A 23,473-nucleotide genomic window follows, 5' to 3' on the forward strand; every position below is an offset into this window, starting at 1 on the left:
AGGAGAAGCTAACGGGAAACAAATGCCTAAATCTGCATGTTTCTTTGGGGAATGGTGTCAGCCTAACAGAACCTTCCAACAGAACCAGTTCAATAATATTTACACCACTCCTGAGACACAGTCCTAGAAGCAGGAAACCTGCAGACAAATCACTATATGAAGCACGTCAGGAGACAGGCAAAACTACAATGTGTCTGTGTAATTGCAGGATCCTTTCTTCTACAGATGGACACCTGCTTAAGTCTTTGTTGTGGATTTTGATTACCTGTATTTTGAAGTCAATAAAAATGCAAATAGTGGTATGCACAAACCTGGGGACTCTGTAGGTCAGTTTGACAGTATTTGAGGAAGCAGTGTGTGTCACCTCGACCATCATATGCCACTCTTATGCTCAGCACTGGTGAATCTGACTCCAGCACCAGCCAATGCACTAGCAGAGTAGCTCTGCTGCTGATGAGAATCATCGGCAGAGCCACACATAACATATTACTGGACTGAGAACAGCAACATAACTTCGTATTTCTCTGCTTCATCATGTGCTCAGTTATGGATGCAATCTGGTATATCATCTTGGAATCGTATGAGGCCAAAAATGTGTTCTGGTTTAATGAGAACCAACAAATGCTGCGGAACAGGTGCGTGCTATCCTTCTCAGTTCAATTTTCTACTTGCGGTCTGCTGACTTGTTCTCCTCCTGATTTTCCAGCTTCTCTTTCTGACATCAGAGGAAGTTCATATTTCTTTCTGCTAACAAGCAAGGCAAATAAACCAAAATGTTTTCAACAGACAAAATAATGCCCACACATATTGCTAATAAGCCACAAGGTTCTGCTAAACATGAAGACTCAATTTTATGCAATTTTGCATTCTTTTTTAAGCAAAAATCTATTGGATGAAGGGGGTACTGGAAAGGGAACTTCAAAGCAGAATATGATGTATTTTAAATACATCAGTGTTTTGAAAAACAGATTTGTAATAGGAGCTGCAAGACTAGATGAATGATAATGAAAGTATAAAGTGCTCCTCTGTAAAACAGCTTCAACAATGAAGAAACTCCAATGCAAGTGGCATAAAAATGTCATGATAAAACACCATTACTAGCACACGGTAAATCATATTAGAACTCAGCATAGCTGGCATCTCATCAAATTTATTAAAAAATAAAAGCTCAAGATTGATGTCCAATAAGCAGTGTAAGAAACAGTTCAAAACTTCTGCCTCTGCATTATTTTGTAGTAACTATAATGAATGTGTTAAACGCTGCCCAAGATGACAAAACAAAGCATGAGACCACATCCTGAGTAGCAAACTAGACCCTCATTCCTTTAATCAGTGTTAAATATTCCTTTGTATCTTCTGAAGAGAAAATATTTTAACTCGAATAACTTATACACAGTTATAATCAAATATTTAAGACATCCTCTCTCTCAGGAACATGCATTTTTTCCATTACAAATTCTTTCCATGTACAAATACAAAGTCAAAAATTTGACAGGACTGTAATTTTCTGATAGCATCTTTCCTTTCATTTTTTAAAGATCTATCACATTTGTAAAACTTGCAGGTTTACTGTACACTATTAAACAAAGAAGTTGATGACAACAGAGCTCCGAGCACTAGAATCATGAGGACATTGGCCTTTTCCATTTTAAGGAAAGAAATAAAAAAAAAATCTACCTGAGAAATTATCCCTCATGATGCCATGTTTATGTTTGCAAGTTAGTGGCAACAGCAGGATTTCGTATCTCCTTCTTAATTAGGCAAAGTTACAGCACCACTTCAAGCCAGCACGACAGGTTTTGCCAGAAGCTGAATAATTCACTCCAGTGTCTCAGTGGCAGGAGAACTCTGGAACACAGAGGACTGGCAGGGAAATGGATGCAGCACACTCCAGGATGGGGACAGCAGGGAAGACCCCGAGTGCACCTGGAATGATACAGCCATAAAACAGCCGCATGGCTGAAAACTGCACATCAGCAGAATGCAAACCACACACTCAACCTCCCCAGTAAGAATGTGGCACAGCTGCAACTCGTGGACAGCCCTTCTATGTTAGCAAGGAAAGAGTGGATGCAGATTAGTTGCAAGAAAACAGGAGAAGTATTCAGTACCTTGACACTAGTTCAAAGTATTCCCTGGTCTGTACCACACATCAGTCATAACTCACTGGTAACTCTAATGGTCTCGCCTTCCCTGCACAGCAGGGCTGGAACAAACTTGGACACATAATTTCACATAAAAGCTATTACTCTGCTCCAAAATACTGAGTAAGAGAGCTTATTCCATTGACCCAAAAGACAACCAGAAACAAGAGGAGAGAGTTGTCAGGCTTCCACTCCCTTCCCATCCAAAGCCTAATGTTATGCTAACACTTCCCTTGCAATCATGCTATTGCAAATTTGACGGAGCAGTTGGTGTTTGTACACACTTCTGCTTACACTTAGAGAAAAGAGCTGTGATTCACAGGGATCTCAGTTCTGCGAGCCCATGCTAAACAGAAAAGCATCAAGACCCTCATTTCCATCTAATTGTAAGAAAGCAGGGATAGCTATGATCCTCTAAAATCCGCTCAGTTCCTGAACAGAGAACACTGATTGGGATATCAAAACCAAGTAATACATTTTTTCAAGGCAAGCACCTCCCTGCAGCATACACCGTCATGTTCACAAAAAAGAGAGAACAAAAGCAGGTAACATTCCCTGTTGTTACATTTCTTGTTATTGCATGCAGTGGTTAGTTCAACTCTTACTTGAATAAGCTCTGATGCAGACAGGGCTTTCAATTCCTCCACCCACTCATTTAATATTAGACCATTATCCCACAAATGTGAAGCAGGTGGGTCACACAGGTTCTGAACTGAAACATTCCACACCAAGAACAACCTATTACACATCAGAGGGATACATGACTCTCAGATAAAATGCATTCAAGGTACTCATAAATAGGGTGTTTAAAAGTTGTAAATTCACAGAAGCATCTCAGAAAAACAAAACAAAACAATCAAACAAAAAACAACAACAACAAAAAAAGAACTTCTCCAGGATTCTTCCATCCTCTCCTTCTCTTGAGCTTGAGAAATGAACAGTTTTGATGATCCCTAGGAAAGTCCAAGCAACTTGCCTACAGTTTTACTTAAATGGTCAACTGCCCATATGTTTACATCATTTTGTACATCTTTACTTTCAGCTTCCCTTCTCTTCAGTTCCCACATTCTGCCTTTAACCTTTAACTATCAGAATGCATGATGAATGTGAAAAAATCTGTTAAGCAAAAAATGGAAAACGTCTCCTTGGGGAACTGATGAGAAGTTATAAAAGGAACGGATCTTGACGCTCTTGGGAGACCGGAAATTACAAAGTGGCAGTTTCAAGGATACCAGGGAGGTGATCGATTAGTAGATCTGAATGACATCGTCCCACTCATCGACAGGCCAGACACCGTTGTACTGCACGTTGGACGGTGAGCTCTTCCAGTCCCACATCTTGACGGGAACCTTCCAGTCTGGCCCGTAGTTGGCTTCAACATACTGAAGGGTTTCACAGGGAACGTGTACCTTGAGTTCTACGAATTCAGTCCAGCACAGAGTAAACTTTGGAAAGAGATACCTGCACCACAAAAGAAGATGGTCACTAGTAGAAGACTGAAAGACACATCAGTAAGTCCACAGAGAATGCAAGCAACTACAGTGAGAAGTCAAGCTACATTTATAATTTTTTTGTTTCTTATTTCAGAGCTTCCTATCTCTGAAGCATTATTTACTTACTGGACAGCAGTGTTACCAACAATAGCTGGTTAGTAAGTGTCATATATTTAAGGAGAAGAGCATTTCCAATTCTGTCGCTGTTTATTTCCATGCTATTCTGCCAACACGAAATTACTTGGTCCCTGTCACTAGCATTCTGTCAAATAGTATTCTATTTGTACCTGTTCGTTTCTGTAGAAAACGGGAGCCCTTCCTAGAAGTATACTGACACCAGTGGAAATTCACAGGTAAACCAGTCTGATCAGAATGATATCCTAACGGAGCCCAGTGTCACTGCCTGCACGTTAAACCAAAGCCTATACACTATTCCTGCAGAGGATCAATTCTGAAGTTAAATCTCTAACAGAAAAAAAGTGATCTAAAAGCTCCTTCTCACAGGCTAAAAGGAATCACAAGCACTTACCACTTCTGAAGACAGAAGAGAGTTGAAAGATTTGTGCATTTGCATGAATTAAAAATCCAGCAAGTTCCTCTAAGTATAAACACAACTTTATTTCTAAGAGCTGAACAAACAATTTCAGAAAATAAAACCTTGCTTTTATGTATTAAATGGAGGTTAAAAAAAATAGCAATCAAGCACTTTGGGATTCATATCCAGAGATTGCTGATTAGCTCTAAAGTAAAGCAAAAAGAAAAAAAAAAGCCATCTACCAAAAGGAAAATAACGTAAATTAACATTATTAGTGGGTCTACACTCACCAAGTAGCTCTTGTTAACCCAGGAAATCATTCACTTAAACAGAATTGCACTGGGTGTGCATAAGCAAAAGCTATCAGCAAATCACTGAAATAATATATCCTCCAAGGAGTGAACTCTGAATAACCAATTTTAAGGAGAACGAACAGATAATTTAAATAAACTATCTAATCTGTAAAGTTAAGTCAGTTCGAAACTTCACCGAAATGATTACTTAAGTAAAATCAGATGTTTACATTCATTGAAGAAAAATCTAACTTTCAGAGATGCTTCCCACCACTGGAATCCTTGCTCACTGTCCACCCATTCCAAGTGGCTCAGATAGGGCTACATACTCTTACGCACGCACACTGCTCACTTTTTTCTTCCATTTTCAGTCTCATCAATCTTTGGACATAAAAGCACTGAAAAGATTTTATCATTACACAAAGGCCTTGATGTTAAGAAACTACAAATTAATTTATTTTAAGGATTAAAGCATACAATATAGATCTGATTCACAGGATCAGTTTTTGTAAATACGTATTCTCTGCTGAAGAACGAAATTGTCCAGCACAAATTTGGAAACTAAAAAGAAATTTCAACTGTTGTTACTTCTAGACAAAATTACAGAGTATGTATGAGTCTGCTAATGTCTGCATTGTTGTGGAAGTATTTGTACACATGAAGATTCAAACCACACAGAGAGACTCATATGGTTTTGAAAGCAGCTTGCGAAGGAAACGGAACAAAATGACTCATGAAAAATATTTTCATGACTAAATGAGAAATACTTCAATTTTTCGTATTTTTTTTAGCAAGATGTATAGAAAATGCCTGTATAAATATTTAGCTTTAAAGAAAAATATTTATTTTACTCTTCATTTGTTAACAACATAAATATCATGGAAAGCAGCCTCCATCCTTTATCTGTGATGATCTAGCAGCAACCGATTTCTCTTCTGACACCATTTTATATGGTATCAGCAGGTGAGATTTTTTCAGAGCTACTGAAGTGGATTTAGGATTCAACACTACCAAACAATCACTTCTCTTTTGCCTGATATGCTCACTTTAACTTCCCTTAGAATTTTGAAAGGGCTTGAAGACTGAGCAAAACTGAGGGTCCCAAAGTCTGACACTAAAACGCAGTTTTGAATATCAGCCCTGCTGGCATGGAAACAAGTATTTCAGTTTAGACACACCACAAGCACAGAGAAAAGAAAAGGAACTTACTGGTCAGCTTGACTCCTCAAAAATATATTACAGAAAATCCTCCATAATCTTGACCAGAAAAACAAATATTAAACCTGCTCTGGAGAACCATGAAACTGTTGCTGTATTCTAGGAAAACCACTCTGCAACGTACCACATCTCCTATGTGGGAATATTCCAGTAACTCTTCCATTAGTCTATTTATAAGTGCACCTTTTGACTCAGGTCGTCAAAAATCTTCCCCAATCTTTGTTTATCATTTCAGAACAAAGGTAACTAAGGCAAGGAGTCACACACTATCACTGTCTGGGTGACAGTGTTCACTATGTTCTTGTTAGCTAACTGAAAGCAAATGCAGTTCAGGCAAAATATGGAAGATAATGATATCCCATATAGGTCAACAAGGCTTTCAACTAGTCTGCAAGTGTCTCTGGGTTAAAGTGGGTGATGGAAAAAAAAAACTAATTATCAAACCCTACATTCAGCTTGCTAAGCAGACTAAAATGATGTTGTATACATTTGTTGATTTAATACCTAAAAGAACAAAACAAGAAATGCAGGATCCTATTTAAAATTGCATTTTCAAAATATGAACAAGGTCTGCAGTAGTTGTCTGCACTGCTGTCACAACACTACAGTCAACGAAGTATTCCAGATCATTACAACAACATCCAAAACGACGGGCTTTACTTTGCTAGGACAGTTCAGACTTTCTGGCATAACACTCACCAAGGCAGATGCCTAAGGATTTGTTTTTCACTACAAAATAAGTTTGTACAACAAGCAGTTTTAGAGACTTCTTTCTCATTTTAGCTCTTGCTTTAACTTAGAGCTTGTCACACTCCAGATAGCATCTGCCTGATACACAACATGACAGCGCTGCTTTAGATTTCACAAGAGAGCTGACATTTGACAAGCCGAGCACCTCTCTAGTAAGGCATAGTATTGTTATCTTTCCACTTTTCTAGTCTCAAAGTGCAAAATCTCCACCGATTCTCCTCTGATAACTGTGACAAAGAGCACAGACTTTGCCAGACAACAGCACACAATACAAAATGCTAACACTAAGCCCTAACTTGTTCAATTTCTTTCCTATTAGAGGTACAAATCCAGTTCATACTTAAATTTCTTGCCCGATTTTGCCTGAGTTCCTCCGTTCCATATGTGGTCATCCTCTTCATAGAAGAAAAAAATATCAAGCTTCACATCATCTTCTCCCTGGAAAGAGAGTTCCAAACTGTCCTCCACCTAGAAGACAAAAACACACAATATATATGCTCATAAAAACACAAAGCTACGTATGTTTAAGAGAACAAATTTGTCTTCATTAACAATGCAGTAACTACCATCCTAACTGTAGAAAATACACTAACTCAACAATTTCTTTATTTTTGGTGCCTTGAGAAAACTACAAGTTTTCTGCACGTCAGTGGGATTGCCTTCTCTTTCCTCCCTCTAGCCCCAAAGCTCCAGCACCATCTCCTTGGCTTCTGCCACAACTCCAGCACAGAGCCATTTATGCTGGGATCAACTCTAAGTCATTCTGAACAACAACAGTCATTCTGAAGACAACAACAGATCAACATTTACAGATGCATTTGCTTTGCACTGTGAACAGAAAATGGCTTTCTTTAGATTCCCACTTTTCCTCACACAGCTCGTACAACAGCCTACCACAATTCAAGCAGGAACTGCTAATATCTGAGAGCGCAATTTGTTAAAAGACTCTCACATAAAAGAGAGGAATAATATTAGTGAATAAACACATGACCAGTAAGTGTCTTTATTTAACACCTATCGTAATACCTTCTGCTATGATAAAACACTCACTAGCACCAGTAATGGTAACTTCAACTGTGGCTGAACCTGTGATATGAATTCCTGTACTTCTGTTTCTCCATTCTATCTTCATTCTGATTCCTCTCTGCAGCTTATACTTTGGAAAAAATAAATTAGTAATGGACAAGCCCAGTGTCAAGCGATCTTTCACTTTCTGCTATCTCTGCATAGAAGGATGCACATCTCAGAGCTATCAGCAATCTGCCCCTGATTGGGGTTGATTGGGCCCGCCCAGCATCAAAGATTAAATTCTACCTTAGAATCATAGAATTATTAAGGTTGGAAAAGACCTTCAGGATCACCTGGTCCAACTGTCACCCCACCACCAATGTCACGCTCTAAACCATGTCCCTAAGCACCAGGTCCAACCTTGATTCTTAAGTTCCTCTAGCAGCACTGATGCAGATTAGACTCCTCTAAAACTTAATAAAAATTGCTTCTGAAGTGAAACTCAGGCTCTCCAAACAAGTCTGAAGCTAATACAAAAGGGCTTTTCTCATACACTGTTCAAGAGAATACACAGAAATCAATGAGATTATATGCTTAGGTAAAATATTTCTGAGTAAAAGTCTGCATGAGAAGACTTCAGATACCCACTTCTATCTAAATGAACTGTGGTACTCAAACCTACAGAAAGACAGATGAAGCAAACTATTCATTATCTATGTACCTTGCCAAATTTGTGCTTCAGTGGTAATCCTGCCTTCTGAAAGGCTGGAATGATATCTGCTTTGTAGTCCCTTATAAAGATCCCCAGATCCACGTCTTTGCTGTAAGGAATGACATTGCACTGTCTATACCAGCCTGAGGAGAGGAAAAAAGGAAAAAATGAATTAGTTAGTTCAGAAATATAAGAAATATATCAAAAAAAACCAAAATCAATATAAAAATGACCAGTCTAAAGGTCATCAGCCTGAAATCCTTGAATGAGACCATAAACAAGACTTTTTCTTTTCTCTTGCACCAAAGGAATCACACTGGAGAAAATTTACACTAAAGCACTTAGGGCCAGCTCCTTCCTCCAGAAAGCCAGGAATGAGAGAGAAAGTATTAACTGTTTAAAAGAGAAAATATCTCTGGTTTTCTAATTAAGATGTCTTAAAGGGAAAACATACACTTTATCTGTGTCCAAATCTAATCAGAAATGAACAGTTACAGGGCTGCAGCTGTGTTTTTAAATTATTATTTTAATTAGTGTCTGAGATATTACTCATCTCTAAAACATTACTGCAGTAAGACAGTAAGTGGAACATTCTTTTGTCTGTGCCACTTTTTAAAATCTAGAAAACGATATTCCCTAGGAAAAAAAAAAAATATAAGCTAATTGTGCACATGTGAGTTTTCACAACCTATTTCAATAATGAAAGGATCAACTATACATAAAAGGTCAGTGACAAATGCTAAACTTCATGGGAAGAAAATCAGATGAGTCTACAAGGACATCAGAAGAATGTGCCCATCATTGCATTTTCCATCCAGGAAGACAATAAATTGTAAGCCACATGACTTAGGGAACTGCTGATTACTTTCCAAGCAGTGATCAACACCATACATTTAACTGCTAACAACACTTAACACTTCACTTGAAATATGCCCAGCATCTCCAAGGCCCAGGCCTTTAAAGAAAAATCATTTGGTCAGGAGCAAAAAGACCTTATTTTAATAAAGCTAATGTGGAACACCTGCCTCACACTTCACAGATACCACCCTCCAGCCCAGCACATTTAGCTGCTAACCTCAGTTGACAACCATGAAAAAGTTGCAAAAGCAACAGAGGATACAGTGTTTCGAATTTCAGACGAATTAGAACAGTTTTACCTAGGCAAGTTCCACTGCTCAACCAGAACTTTACTCCCAGGTTATTCAGTGTCAGGGCAGCCAGATGGAGCAAGGATTTTGCTCTTTTTCTAAATTCCACGGCATCAACAGAGGCATCATCAGGATACAGCTAGAAGGCAAAGGTAAGCTACTGTGAGATCAAACTTGTCCCTTCATTTTCTGGTGTCCTAAGAAAAAATGACCTTTAAAAGTTTATTTAAGCAATATCTGGGCATTATCTGTTCTCACACACAGAGTCCAGTTTGAGAACATGCACTAGAATGACAAGTTAAATTTCAACTCTGAAATGTCAATATTCATTTTTTCCAACCTAGCAGAATGTAAGGTCAGGGTAAAATAGAAAATGACTATATATATTAGACAGTGTTGGCAACAATATGCATGAATCTTAGCTCTGCTCACACCGAAGTCAATACCCACAGTTTGGGGGAAAGCAAGGACAGAATTAGATTTACTTGGGGCATGTTACAAGTTTATTTGGCGCCACCAAGTGTTACTGCTGCATATTGACAACTTCTGACATGAAACACTAAACACAAAGAGAAAGAAAGTAATGTCTATCTTCCAACTGCAACTGTGGTAGCATCTTCTGTAATGCAAAGCCAAGAACAGCATGGCAGTCGGGATGAACGTTCACAAATCAGACGTATGAACAATGGACTGATCACTGTCATGAACTGCATTTTCTATACCTGGAGCAACTACTGCCTCAGGACTTCAGAGTGGAAGAGGGGCATGTTCAGTTTCTGTCCTTTTTACAAGGGAAGTGACAACACATGGGTACCCTTCTGTAAACCTTCCTGCTATACATACGTATGGGGAGCTACAGCCTACTAAACTGAACAAGGACAGATGTCATGCACAGAGACCAAAGGAGAAGTCCCTTCTCTGAGATCTTAAATGTCTCAAGAACGGAACTTCCAGCATCCTCTTTTTTCCCTTTCTGCAAAATTGGAGATTACTCAAATTGAGTGACCTGACTCTGACTCCACTGCCTTAACTGTGGTACTTCTGGAACTGTATCTCAGTCCTTGTCAAGCCAGGATGACACACTACCCCTACTCCAGCAGGAAGTTTTTCATTGTCTCCTAAATGAGGTGTCAGTGTTCTAAAGATAATGCTCTAAACAATGATGAAAACATTGGCTTACATTGTCAAAAAAGCAACGAGAAAAACGTATGGTTCAAATGAATATGAAAGTAAATATTATTCAGAACTCTGAGAAATGCCTTAAGTAAAATTTTTGTCTACAAAGATACACAAGATCTCATGAAATCTGTTTAACAACAAGAATGTAAGAGAATTACAGACATGTTGGTCACCTCATCCTTTCTTAGTTCTGGAAAATGGTAAAAAAAAAAAATGTACTCAACAAATCAAAAAGAAAGACTATGATTTTTCAGTTAAAGTTTTATTTTTATTACCTTTTACTAAATTCTGTTGAGTCTCAGAGTCTGCACTTAGCTTTATGTAAGTGAATGATAAATTGTGTCTTACTTAAATGGAACTGTTTATGTAGGCTTTGGCAAATCAGTGAAAATGTACGTTACATCTCAGGGACACCACCTGATTACCACTAACCTGAAAGAAAGCCCGAGCTTCTCTGTACCTACATTCAAGAAATCTAGAGTGTGTCATCTCCTCTAGAAAACTGGACGGATTTTTTGGAATTTGAATTTTTAAGTCGTCAATGGAAACAAGCAAGAGTTCAGGCCTGCATGGAAAGAAAGATGAAAAGTTACCCCATCCAACTCTTTTACAAACTATAAGTCATTTTGTCCTCTAGCTCTGGTTAAAAACTTATTACATATTACTGCCGGTGACTCCTTTGTCCAAATATACCCAAAACTGATTATGATCACAGAGCAACAAAAGTTTTAATATTTCCCTCAAACCCCTCCAAATTTTGTCTAAAAAGAAATTCTATCCCAGTAAGTCCACACTTAGCTTTTCAGATCAGTGGTTCCATTATTGACTCGTGACTTGTACTAAATCTGTTTAGTTTGTTGTTCAGTACATTTGAAAATTAAGGCTGTTTATTTGTTTGTTTAAATATGAGATACACTTTAAGAATCAAATTTCAACCTCTACTCGGAGGCTAATTGCCTTGAAAATTTAAGAACTGTTCAGCCTTCACAATGAGTGAAATGTCATAGTTAACAGCTTACACGGTCATTTTTAAATGTTTAGGAACATAGTTGGTATAGATTCCATATTTTAAAAGGAAGGAAGAGCATTCTCAACATTAAAGAAGAAAACTTAAATAACTTACTTTGACCTGTGAAATGTCTGGCTGTTCAACCGTGACATATACACATACCATATAGGAACACTGCTCTCAAAACATAATGGTATGTGCTTGGCTTTGAAAACAGTGAAGATTAGCTATGATCGGTATTTCCTGGAATATCACTACTGAAAGTGCTGTAGGAAAAGGCATACACTTACAGTAATTTTTACCGATGAGAGGCAAAGTTCAAGCGTAAGACTGGGGACAAATAATACCACCAATTCAAACACTTATGCAAGGCAGGAGTCAACCCGGAACTTCATGAGCATGGGTTAGGTGCAGTAGTTGGTACTTGTCTTTGTGGTACAAATCACTTCTCTTTACTCATGTTCCTTAGACTACTACGAAGCAGATTTGTGTTGCCTCTGCTTTTCAACTGATGCTCAGTATCTGTATTCTACTTTAGGACATGTATGTTTCTAGTAAGAACACCAAGTATGTACGATCCATTACTACATCTCTTGCCACTTGAACTTTACCTCTCATTTTTCATTTATAAATGGTGGAAATCTCTTGTTTGAGTAGCCTGAATCAGATTTTCCTTCATAAATTTAATCTACCTGCACTTTGAGAGCTGAATTATTCATAATGATAGATTTCATAGCCTAACTTTAGAGAAGAGAATAACTTTACATATACAGGATAAACAAATTATTTTGGAAGTGCTTTTTTCCTCCTCTGTTGTGAACTCACTTTTCATATGCTCCAGGGTAGCGACCGAAGTGGAGTTTCCGGAAAGGCACAAACTTTCTGTCCATATGCTGCTTGAGCCTCAGGGGGCCATGCCAGAGGTAATTACCACTCCTCTCATAGAAGACCACCAGGTGAATGGCATGAGACGCCAGCTTAAAAATGTAGTGCAAAGGAATTTCAGTCCCAGACAGGTCATCCATACCATCCAAGCGGGGGTCCTTGTTTAGGACTTTTAGCCATTGGAACCCCATTTTCTCAGCAGTTCTAAAAAGTCCCACCTAAAAATAAGAGAGAAAGACAAACAGAAAGAGAGAAGCTAAAGGGAAAAGAAACCAAAATTGAATGCTAAACGCTTATTATTAGCTGACATTATTCCCAATTTTTATTTTCTAATCAGATTTAAGCACCAATTACTTATAAAACCTTAAAGATTAGGAACCATAACTAATTCCAAACACTGTATTTCCTTTTCTTAAATTTTGTTCATCAAATGATCGATAAAACAATCTAATTGCTGCAATCCTTTTCTCAGTATGTTGTGCTTTTTGTAGCATCAACAAAATAATGCTTTGCAGAAACTCTTACCTGTATAATATGAAGAATAATCCAAAATCTTTACCATAATTAAAAGCTATTTTCAATATTCTAAGAAAACCATTCACATGAAGACTGCTATTAACAAATTTCAGAATTCTTAATATATGAATGGTAAACCAATGACTCAGATCTTCACACTTAATACCAGAGTAAGTAAAGGCTACTCTGCGCCTTTGCTGAAGATCTCAAAGCCATGAGGACTGCAGTCTTTATGTTTTGGGATATTCTGTTCTAAAAAAAATATCTGCTACATTCAACCTTAGTCAGAACTTCTTTCATTTCGCTTTCTGCCTGCTTTGACCTGGCTACACAGCAAATTCCTCTAAAAAAGAGGAATAAATTCCCTTGCAGACTAAAACACTCTCTGCCACAATACCTGTTCTTTGTAGCTCACATTTTACATCTTTGAATCCAAACTCAAGTTTCATGCTTGGTCTAAGTTTGTTCCTTCCGAGAGCAGACTTCTCTGCACTTTCAGATTGTTCTCTAAAGGTATGCTTGTGCTGAACTTGGTGTTCCCAAGGCCTTGAAAAATGATACCACTAATCCAAAAATGATTACTAGAAGATCTTATTTTACAATGCATACAAACATTTGTCTAAATCTCACCAAACAACTAACACCACACCAGGTAATAGGCTTTCCTATTTTCACAGAAAAAAAGGGATGAAATTCTGGCTGATAAGAACCTATCAGCATTTAAAGACCCTTTCAATTACCTGCCTTGAAGTGTTTTATATATGTATATAAAACACACATCTCTCTGAATGCTATAGACACAAACAACATGCAATGTGGAATGTGGAAGTGAAATTGTATTAGTGTTCTGCAACACAACCTTGTTCTCAGTCCCTTTAATTCCTTAACTGCTGTGGGTAAAATAACGGCCTGATCAAATACAGGGTGCCACCACTCTTCACCTGGGTAGGACTGCTTCAGTGAAATAGCTGTTGACCACTTTAATGTTTCCTGATGGGGATGGAAACAGGGATGCAAATGAGGAAGGGAAAAGAAAAAAGCTGTTTATTATTGGCATCTCCAGTCTGTATAAATTAATCTAATATGTATTTCCAGATGACACTTGGCTGATTGGATTCCATTTTGTCCTTCATCACTTACTATGCCTCTCTTTTTAATACATCCATTTAAAAATCTCAAACTACTAAAGAGCAGAGGTGCCACTACACTAAGTGACAAAATAAAATGGTGCAAGTACTGGGATGTACTAAAAGAAATGTAAGCCAGCACATTATAATAATCTTCCCAGCCTTGTCACATCAGTACCTGAATTTTCTTCTTGACTGATCCTCAAATTCGAGACTGATTACGTCTGTACCCACATCACAGCCTTACATATTCCATTTTACAAGAACATACAAGAACAAACTCTTTTTCCTTTTTGGGGGTGGCATGTTATTAAAAGTGCTTATGAATATTGCAGACAGTTTCTAAAAAACTTTCAGTTGTTTGAAAGGACTCTTAATATATCCATCTTCAAACCACTTCTCTGACTTCCCTGACAAAGAGGCAGGGTTGCTACTCTCAACAACTCATGTGTTTCTAAAGCCACAGAGGCTAATGCCTGAATACCTTTTACTTCAAAAAACAGTTTATTTTACCAATAGCCTTATAGGATTTCCACACAATGAATTCAGAGTCCTTAATACAAACATGTAAACACTATGTCACAAAATCCTACAACAGTTAAATGCATTAGAATATGCAATATGAACTGAAGAAGAAAACACACTTACCTCATGCTTCCACGTTTTGTCCAGTAGTGCAAACGTAGTGAAGTCTCTTGGAACACAGAAGTACTTGCATTCTGGACTAGGGCCATCAGAAGAACTTCTGATCTGTTCAATGTCTTTATCAACAAGTCCCAGAATTAAAGGATCAATCAAATACACTGGAATATTGTGACTGGATATTAAGGATAGAAACTTCCTAACCACATGCTGCAATAGAGGAGAAAATTAGAAGTTAGAAATATCACGTTTTAGTGTACAGAAGTTAATACATTAAAACTCTTGACCAATTTTCAGATAGAAATCTTATCTACCATATCTCCCAATACATTTTTGAGTGTGTGCTTTATTTCTATTAAAAAAAATTGTGGAAATGGAAACTTCCTCTTTTGGAAGGTAACAGTCTGCTTCAGGCTTTCCATGTCTCTAAGACAATAGGAAAGATCTTTCAGATTCAATTAAAACTTGTGTACAAAGTGTGACTCAGTGAGAAGTTAGGAAGTGAGCACTGAAGATTTATCCAGTCTTTGGCTATGCAGGGCACTCAACCATGGCAACGCTGCAAAAGGAGGTAAAGGCTGTACCACCAGGGTCTTGTGCATGGTGAGCATTTATGAACTTGACTCAGAGGAGAATTTTGATCAATTACATTTAAATATCCATAGCATATGGAAGATTTACAGCAATCACAGCTGCCCTATTATTGAAAACGTAGCTGAGCTATTTAACAGCAACAGTTAAATTTAATGACTGAAAGTAGAGTTCTGATCCGGAAAAAAAAAATGGTTAGAACACCACTGTCAGGCTTTATGTCACCAGGTTTCTAGATCAGGCGTGATAAGGGAAAACAGTGTCTGGCTGTCCAAGCTACTAGCCCAGCAAGTTGACCCTGGTCTTCTAACTCAAGCTCTAACCTTCTTCCAGTCAAGCTCCTCCTGTTCAACCAGAATCTGTATGCCAACTCCTAGTTCTTGTACAGGGCTTTGGCTTCAGAGAGGTGCAAAAATATGAGTGAAGACAGAATGCTGATCAACAAACAGAATCTAGACAGCAGCACTGCATGTGCTTTACAAGCAGATGCAAGGCCACCCTCTCAGTGATTTCAGCTACATGGACCTGAAAGGTAAGTGATGTGCTAGCATTATTTCTGTAGTTAGAACAAGCAGATAAACAAGAAGCAAATTGGTGCAGATCTACTTTTTTCTTGTCAGTTCTCCAGGGGAACAGGTGCTTCTAACTGTAATTTAAGTAATCAGTAGAAGGGGATGGTCATGACATCAAGCAGAACTCATTCACATAGAGTACTTTGGACTCCAAAGGAAGACACTCTAAAGAAAACACATGGACCATTCTGCTTTCTTACTAATAATCCTGTAATACCACGTTAAAGCTAACGAGAGCTCTGCCCAAAGAGTTGCAGACTGGAAGCTCACTGGGCTATGTCACCTAACACCACGTAGGTAGTTCCAAAAAGGAAGCCACCTCCAAGAACAGTGAGACGTTCCTGGCACCAGCAAGCAGTCCACAGAGCAGCTGGTTTGGAGCATTCCCAAGTACAGCTCTTAACTAGAGTTCCTTTCCTCCGGCTCAGCAGAAACAAGGCATTTAAATGGCTGTTTTGCTAACTAGCAACATTATCATATTGCATCCAAAGCAAAGGGCACCCAGCTCCCAGCACTCTGTACTCCCCAACCACCTGGGCTATTCGTGCAGGGGGAGATCCGTTAACAGAAGACTTCTGTAAAAGTAGTTCCAAACTCATTATAAAACCACAACAGAACTTTTGATTTCACGAGGCCAAGATGAAGTTTTGGTTGCACTGAATCCTGTAAGCCTTATGTAAGAGATAACAAAAATATTCTGTTTCGAGTATGTAATGGCACTTGTAACGCTGTTGCTGAATGCTGGAATAAGGCAACTAGTGAATGCTGAAATGTGAGGTTTTCCTGCTTGCAAAGAGCTTTACAACCCAGGATAACCAGGTAACCTGAAACACTTAGCAGCAGGGTAAGCAAGTGCAGCAAGCATAGAAGTTTTCTGCGACATGAGACCTGCAGCTTGTTCTTGTGCCATGATACAATCAAGCAAGCTGGAAGTCCAAAAGCCAATCTTTTCAATACTCAGTCTGAAAGAATACAAAAGCCTGGATCAAAATTTCAGTATCAGAAAGAACAACATTTGGTTCTTAAAAATGTAAACAACACTTCTAAGGACTGTACAGCAAGAGCTGTAACACCAGCTCAACTGTCTCAGTGTTCACCTTGAACTTCAGTTTCGAAACACTTCACAACTTTCACTCAGTGAAGGGAGTATGGTTTAGTCCTTAACGCTAAATAGCTCCAGTGAAGGGCCAAGAGAACTGGCACTAAGTTTGCAGTTTTGTACGATTTCTCTGAGACTTGCAGAAGAACCAGGTGAGCCGATGATGTACGTACCCATCTAGTGCTGTCCTGGCCTGATTGGCTTCCTCTGACTTTTGAAAAAGCTGCTCCGTTCTAGCAAAAACAAATAAGAGGGGAAGAAAAAAAAAAAAAAGTAAATTTCAGCTGAACAGCTTCTTACGATTTCTTAGCAGGACTTCCAAGGGCCTTTATCCAGTTAGCACTTTATGGTCGTGGTTGTGGCTAACCTAGCTACTGTACCGAACCCGATCACCTAACTACAGCGCTGAGCGTGGAGTCACAGCCTAGTGCTCGGGCTCGGTGTATTTAGGAGGACAACATAAGCCTTAGGGATTGACAGACATGCAGGGACTGCCTGACCAAGTCTCGGGTCCCTAATTCCTTCTGCCTGCAGAAAGCAGGGAGGGATCTGATCGCCCAGGAGCCTTGCTGCAACCGCAACTCGGGCAGAAGGCAGAGGCTGCTCGCCACCCAGCACCAGGGCTGCCCCAATTTATTAAGCGTGCCCCCCCCAAAAAAAAAAAATAAAAAATAAAATAGAAGTCCGTTTTTTCTGTAAAAACAAGGGGAGGGCGCGGGGTTGCCGGCACGCTGCGCTCGCCCACAGGCAGGGGGCAGCCCCGCGGGGAGGGCGTTACCTTGTGCGCCAGGTAGGACCTGTAGTAGGCGAGCTGGAAGAGGAGGAACAGCAGGCTGCTGAGGCTCAGCAGCGCCAGCACCGCGTTCTTGTTGATCTTCTGCATCGGGACCGGGGCCGGGGCCGGGACCGGGGCCGGGGCCGGGGCCGCGCCGCCACTCGCATGGCCCCGGGCCGCTACCGGGGGGACCCAACCGGGCCGGGCGGGAGGCGCAGGGCGCATGCGCGGGGCTGAGGCGAGCTGAGGCGAGGCGCCGCCCGCCCCTGTCATGGCCGCCGCGGGCCGCGCCCGAGGGTGGGGGGGCGCGGGGCTGAGGGCCGGTGCGTGCCGCTGTGGGGAGGGGAGAGCGGCAGGAGGGAAGGGGAGGGTGGGGTGTGAGGTGCTTTGCTCGCGTGAGGCAAAGATAAGAAGGAGACGTCTGCTTCTGCTTCGTTTATTTGGTAGTCACAGCAGCAGCCATCACCGGGTGCTTGTCAGGCATCCCTTCTGCAGCTAGCAGCACTTGTGTCACGCACACAGCTTTCCGCACACCGAAACACACCGCGCCTCGCCACAGCGCGAACTCAAGGCGAGCCCCTTCGGCTCCCTACAGGTACCGGTTGACCAACTGGTGTCAGCATCTGACGCTGGTCACCTGGCGGAAAGCTCCGACGTGTCCGTGTCGCCGAAGGAACGGGCTGGAGCTCCAGAGCAGGGAGGCTGGGTGAGGATCGAAGTCAGCAGGCAGGTGAGTGGTAACCCTCAGACAGACAACACAGAACTGCAAACCTTCAGGAGCTCAAATCCATCGCCAAAGAACAAGCCCTGAAGATGCCTCCTGGAAAAAAAGTAACTTCACAGGCTGCATGCAACCCCTTTTAGCTACAGAGAAACTTCATAACACTTTTTTTTTTTTTCCCTCATTTGCTTTGTACAAACAGTGCACCAACCGTATCACTAATATATTGGTACTCAGCCAAGACAAACACCAGCTCAGAGAAGTCTAAAAAAAATCTAAAAGTGCTTAAGGCAATACTTTATATCCCCATTTACTAAGAAAACAATGGAACTACCTGTTAGCAGCAAGAATTTGGTATCTGTGCAAACTATTTTATAACAAATTCAGCTTTTTAGGGTAAAAAAGTTCCTTTAGGACATCAGTCAAACGAAACTTTGCAAGTCACTATCACAGTATGAAACAGTACAAGATTCCTTCAAACTAAATATGAAAGAAAAAAATGCATTTTTACACTTCGTGTATAATCAAGTTCACCTTGTAGGTTTCAGTACATCTTGCTGAAACAATTTCTTCATTTAAATGCTCTTATATACCGCTGGAGATTAACTCAAGGAAAAGTGTGTAATGAGAATTAACCACATTATAAACATTTGCTTTCTTTCCTGAAGGGAAATTTAAATAGGAACTGTAGATGGATATCTAAAACCAAGGTGGTATGAACAAGCACTAGGCTATTTAAATGCCTGTTTACCTAAGTCACTCAACAGAACAAGTCTCAAAATAAGAAGCATGTATCATAACCCTCCTCTCTCTCACCAGTAGGGTCTAGGAGAGCGAGTCACATCATGATGCATTTATTGTAGTTGAGCCCCTAGTCAGGTGTTTATTGCAGTAAAAAAGAAAGGAATGAGGAAGAAATAGTAAATATTTGGACAGTAACAACTGAGGATACTACGTGATAGATTCAGATGTTGTCCATTTTAGGATTATATCACATTCCATTATCACATGCTTCAAGACCTGAAACACTCAACTGGTCTACAGGTAAAGTGGGAGCTGGTTTACACTTTCCACTGCAAGAGAGATTACAGCTAACTGAACATCTCTTAACACTTGCACTGTGAAGAAGTCTCAGGTACGAAGTGAACATTAAGGGCTCAAATTTCTTGCCAACTTCATGATTTCTATGAGAAAAATCTCCAGTTAGGAAAGAGTTGATTCACATATATCAGAAAATTACTTACAGGCTCCTGGACTTGATCGGAGGGAAGCAAGCAGATTTTAACAGTCAGTAATACACAAATATTCTCATTTAAAAGGTAACATTTTCCACAAAGAATATAACATGCTTTTTTTTTTTTTTTTTTAGCTCTCCCACTAATATAAATCATTTGACTATTATTATTATTATTATTAAGATCCCAAAGTAAGAACTGAGACAAAAAAATACATAGGCCCACCATTTCACTTGTTTTGTGGAAGAACAAATGTAACTACAGATCCAAAAGCAGATTAAACCTCAGTTTGCAAAGCATTTGCTCACTTTTCCCTTGCCCTTAAACAAGGAAGGAAGGGCTAAGTTTGAGGCCTTACAGAGATGCTTTAGAATACAGAATTTCTTTAGGATATGATCTTCCAAAAGCCAGACTCAGACCCACATACAAATGACACGTGGTATAACCTAGGGAATTAACAGTGGGATGCTAAATGCATTTGCCACATTTCTGCTCAGTGCAGAAATAATGCAATGTTTGGTCTTCTCTAGTTATCCAGGAAGTTTCAGGAATTGCTGGTAAACTAGTCAGAACAGGTATCAAAAATGCATCCAGGGTTCAAAGCATGCCCCTTTGTCACCAGGAATTCAGTGCTGCCTCTGCTCAAGGTCAGCTTTAATACTGACACTGTGTTTCAGAAGTCTTAGTCAAGCCTCAAATCTGGGCAGAGAAAGAGCTGGAAGACGCTTTACGGCAATAGCTCCCCCTTCTCTTCTCTGTATTTGATCTGAAGCTTTTACACAGTTGGTCCCAGACTTGGCTGCACCGCACCTTTGCTACCTGCAGACAAGAACTGGCTGTTCAACCCATCATTCGTATCCAATGAATACTTCGATCAGTGTGAACTGCCAGTTATCAGAATCCAATCAGAATAAAGCCACAAAACTGGAAAACCAAGAGCAGACCCAAAATACACTACTTCTGAGAGCAGTAACATGCTGTGCATTTTAAAAAGTCTGGCTTTTTGGTTCTCAACCTCTTACCTGAGAGCATGCCTAGTACAATGGCTGACTACCCATACTGAGTCTTCATGGTGGCCAGACAAGTGCTTGTGTCTCTGCATTTCTACATTTTCTGTAATTTGTGATAAACAGGAGCTGAACTCAAACTCTAAATAGATACTTGAATTCATTACTCACGGGAAATAGTAGGATCAAATCAGAAAGAAGCACAGATTGGTCTCAGTGCTCCTTCATAGCTAGTCTACATGAATTGATATTCTTTTGAAATACATGTTTATCTCATGTTTGAATGGGAAGCCAAGTAGTAATACAATCTATAGCCAAATAATTCTTGCTAGGAGAGCTAAGAAAATAGTATTTGTTACATTCTTCATAGAAAAATAATACTCATAATAAAAATTAATATTCAAGTCCATAACAATATGCTTACATACAGTATTAGAAAAGTTTCCCGACTTATTTTTCAAATAAATAGCTTAGTTTTCTGTCTGGCTGTATGGATTCACAAACCTTTGCACTACCAGGCCTTAAAACAACAGTTGGTAACAAGCCCATGTTAGTACAACGCTCCCAAGCTTCTGTGCATAGCAGCTGCACAGAATATTCAGCAATGGGAACGTTCAATAGGCATTACTGGCACACTGTATAGACTGCAAGTTGAAGAATTCAATCCATTTACACTTTTCTGGAATGCTTTCACTACACTTGGCACCTGCAAACAGGTAGACACGGAAAGCCCACCGCACCAAACCTAAGGGAAGGAAGAAAAAGATTAAAAAAAAAAAAAAAAATCAATAATGCAAACATGATGAAGCATCTACAACATTTCCCTTTTCCCCTCCTACAATAGAGCTGTCAGGAAACTTATCCCACAGCTGGATGTCTTCCCCCTAGTCACAGCACTCAAACATTCCAATCATGTAGAAGCCAATTTTGAATAAGACCACGAAGTGCTATATACACATACTGTGCTTTCAGACTAAGTCTACAATGAAATTTAAAGTGCAGTAGTGCAAGACTTGTTTCTAATAGGAAAACTTCTTAAAAGACTAATATATATAGTAACAACAAGTACTTAAAATGACAATTAAAAGCAAAACTCTGTTCTCCAGTGTCTGAAAGCAGTGTTTTGTTTCAGTATGATATGACAGAATGACATCAGTGTAAACACAGTACAAAAATAAAAGTTTGAGAAGCTTCAGGGCCACAGTTGCAAGGGACATGTAAACCACAATGATTAGTCTTCAACAAAGTGAATTCAGTGCTAGAAATAGATTTTTTTTTTTCATACTGACCATAAAAGCTGGTAATAATGGTTGAGTGAACTTTGTTTTGAAGGCATACAGGAGTTCCATTGAGTTTGCATTATAAAACATGAGCTGACCTGAAAGAGGCAGAAAGCAAGTTAAAATACATGTTTACATTCTGTTGCTACCTAACTTTTTGTAAAATTCATACTTTTCCAGGGAAAGGTCCCTGGAACACATTAAATCCATTCCACATGACTACGAAAATTCTCAGCTGCTCTGTCACAGAGATGAACTGCGGTCATTTGATATTATGAGCAATATTGCATGAACAACCCGGTCCCTTATTGTCATAAGAAACTGTACCAGTCTGGAAGTAACTCTAATGTACTTTTAGCCTTATACTACTTCAACTTGACACAATAGTCAAGTAAGTTTTATCTCAGTTCCTTAAAATTGTAACTTACCTCCATCAAAGTTGCAGTATACTCCTATTCTGTCTGTAATAGGTAAGTCTAGGGTCTTGCTTTTGTTATTATGTTTTGCGGAAAGGGTGCTTTGCAGCCAGTTGTTGATGTGGATACACCAGCTTGAGTTAGTCTTTCCCAGTTGATCAAATTTCCCCAGGTTTCTGTATGTCACTCCCACACTGTAGCTTTTGCAGTCCTTCTGTGCTGTCGCCTCCCAGTAATGTTCTCCACTTTCAATAGCAGTGTCTCCTACCAAAAAAGTGTATTTAGTCGCTATAATTAAGTGTACGTTACAATGTATGCTTCCTTACAGGCATCAGTGGGATCTGCTCCATTTTAGTTTAGAGCGAAGACTATAAATAGAAAAATCTTAAATACAAGGAAAAAACATGAATGTACAAGTAGATAAAATACAATTATAAAGTAGAACAAGAAAATAGCTTTTACTTACATCCAGTGAGACAAAATGCATTTAGGATCAATTCACATTTAATACCTGTGTCAGTCACTACTGAACTTTGTAATAGAGAACTTCAAAAGAGTTGAACTCACTAGCTGTAGCACAAAATTTTGGTGTTAAATAGTCAAGGTTATCTCCGTGGGGGACAGCATCAAGTACACAGCCTGGGAAGAACTCTTTTTTTTCCTCCGATTCTTTCATAATCTGACCTTCTCACAGAAGTGAAAAGTTCACCTTACCTAACACTGTGTATGATTCACCAGAAAAACGATCTCTGCAGCCCTTCGCTGCGGACGTTGTGCTAGAAGTCCTCTTAGGAGATGCACCACTTCTAAGAAGAAAAGAACCATTGAAGATTTGCACACTACTACAGAAATGCACACAAAAACAAGTTTTCCAAACAAAAGGTTGCAATAAACATGCACAAGTTATTGAAATGGCACAAATGGTTCAGCCACTAGCAACGCTTACAACCTCTAACATTGAGTTAGTATGCATGCATAAGGATTGAGACGGAAGAGATGATGGGCAGAAAAAAGTGCAAGACATCAGTTCAGAGGCAGCTCAGAAAGGAAATGGGAGAAAAAAGCAGATGTTTGGCCCACGTTTAAATGACCTTCTACGTAGAAGTATTATGCCTGTA

The 23,473-nt window shown here is 39.5% G+C and overlaps 2 protein-coding genes across 5 annotated transcripts in view; both read right to left on the bottom strand.

Annotated features, from left to right (window-relative positions):
* Positions 1-557: 557 nt before the first annotated feature.
* On the bottom strand, positions 558-17,902 carry FKTN (fukutin). 3 transcript variants are annotated; one of them, XR_014619301.1, is made up of 10 exons: positions 17,700-17,902; positions 17,095-17,154; positions 14,666-14,869; positions 12,315-12,592; positions 10,913-11,045; positions 9,311-9,440; positions 8,163-8,296; positions 6,774-6,901; positions 1,678-3,605; positions 558-744 (listed from the first exon to the last, which is right to left on the bottom strand). XR_014619301.1 is itself a non-coding variant. In XM_084305205.1 (9 exons), exons 1-9 carry the CDS (start codon positions 17,802-17,804, stop codon positions 3,392-3,394), a joined length of 1,386 nt encoding a protein of 461 aa, XP_084161331.1. In that variant the 5' UTR covers positions 17,805-17,902; the 3' UTR covers positions 1,131-3,391. The 3 variants fall into 3 exon arrangements, 1 of the variants encoding a protein (XP_084161331.1); XR_014619302.1 differs by having other exon boundaries at positions 558-747; XM_084305205.1 differs by lacking the exon at positions 558-744 and having other exon boundaries at positions 1,131-3,605.
* A 224-nt stretch (positions 17,903-18,126) lies between these two features.
* FSD1L (fibronectin type III and SPRY domain containing 1 like) overlaps positions 18,127-23,473 on the bottom strand; it is a 30,515-nt gene continuing 25,168 nt past the window's right edge. The window contains exons 11-14 of one of the 2 annotated variants that reach the window (XM_084305202.1): positions 23,070-23,158; positions 22,368-22,619; positions 21,949-22,037; positions 18,127-21,404 (exon numbers count right to left, since the gene is read on the bottom strand). In XM_084305202.1, coding sequence (XP_084161328.1) covers positions 21,258-21,404; positions 21,949-22,037; positions 22,368-22,619; positions 23,070-23,158 — 577 coding nt within the window. In that variant the 3' untranslated portion in view covers positions 18,127-21,257. Of the gene's footprint in view, positions 21,405-21,948; positions 22,038-22,367; positions 22,620-23,069; positions 23,162-23,473 lie in introns of both variants that reach the window. The other variant, XM_084305201.1, reaches the window with a different exon arrangement.

Source organism: Netta rufina (genome assembly GCF_964035555.1).
Source record: "Netta rufina genome assembly, chromosome: Z".
Classification (NCBI taxonomy): Eukaryota; Metazoa; Chordata; class Aves; order Anseriformes; family Anatidae; genus Netta; species Netta rufina.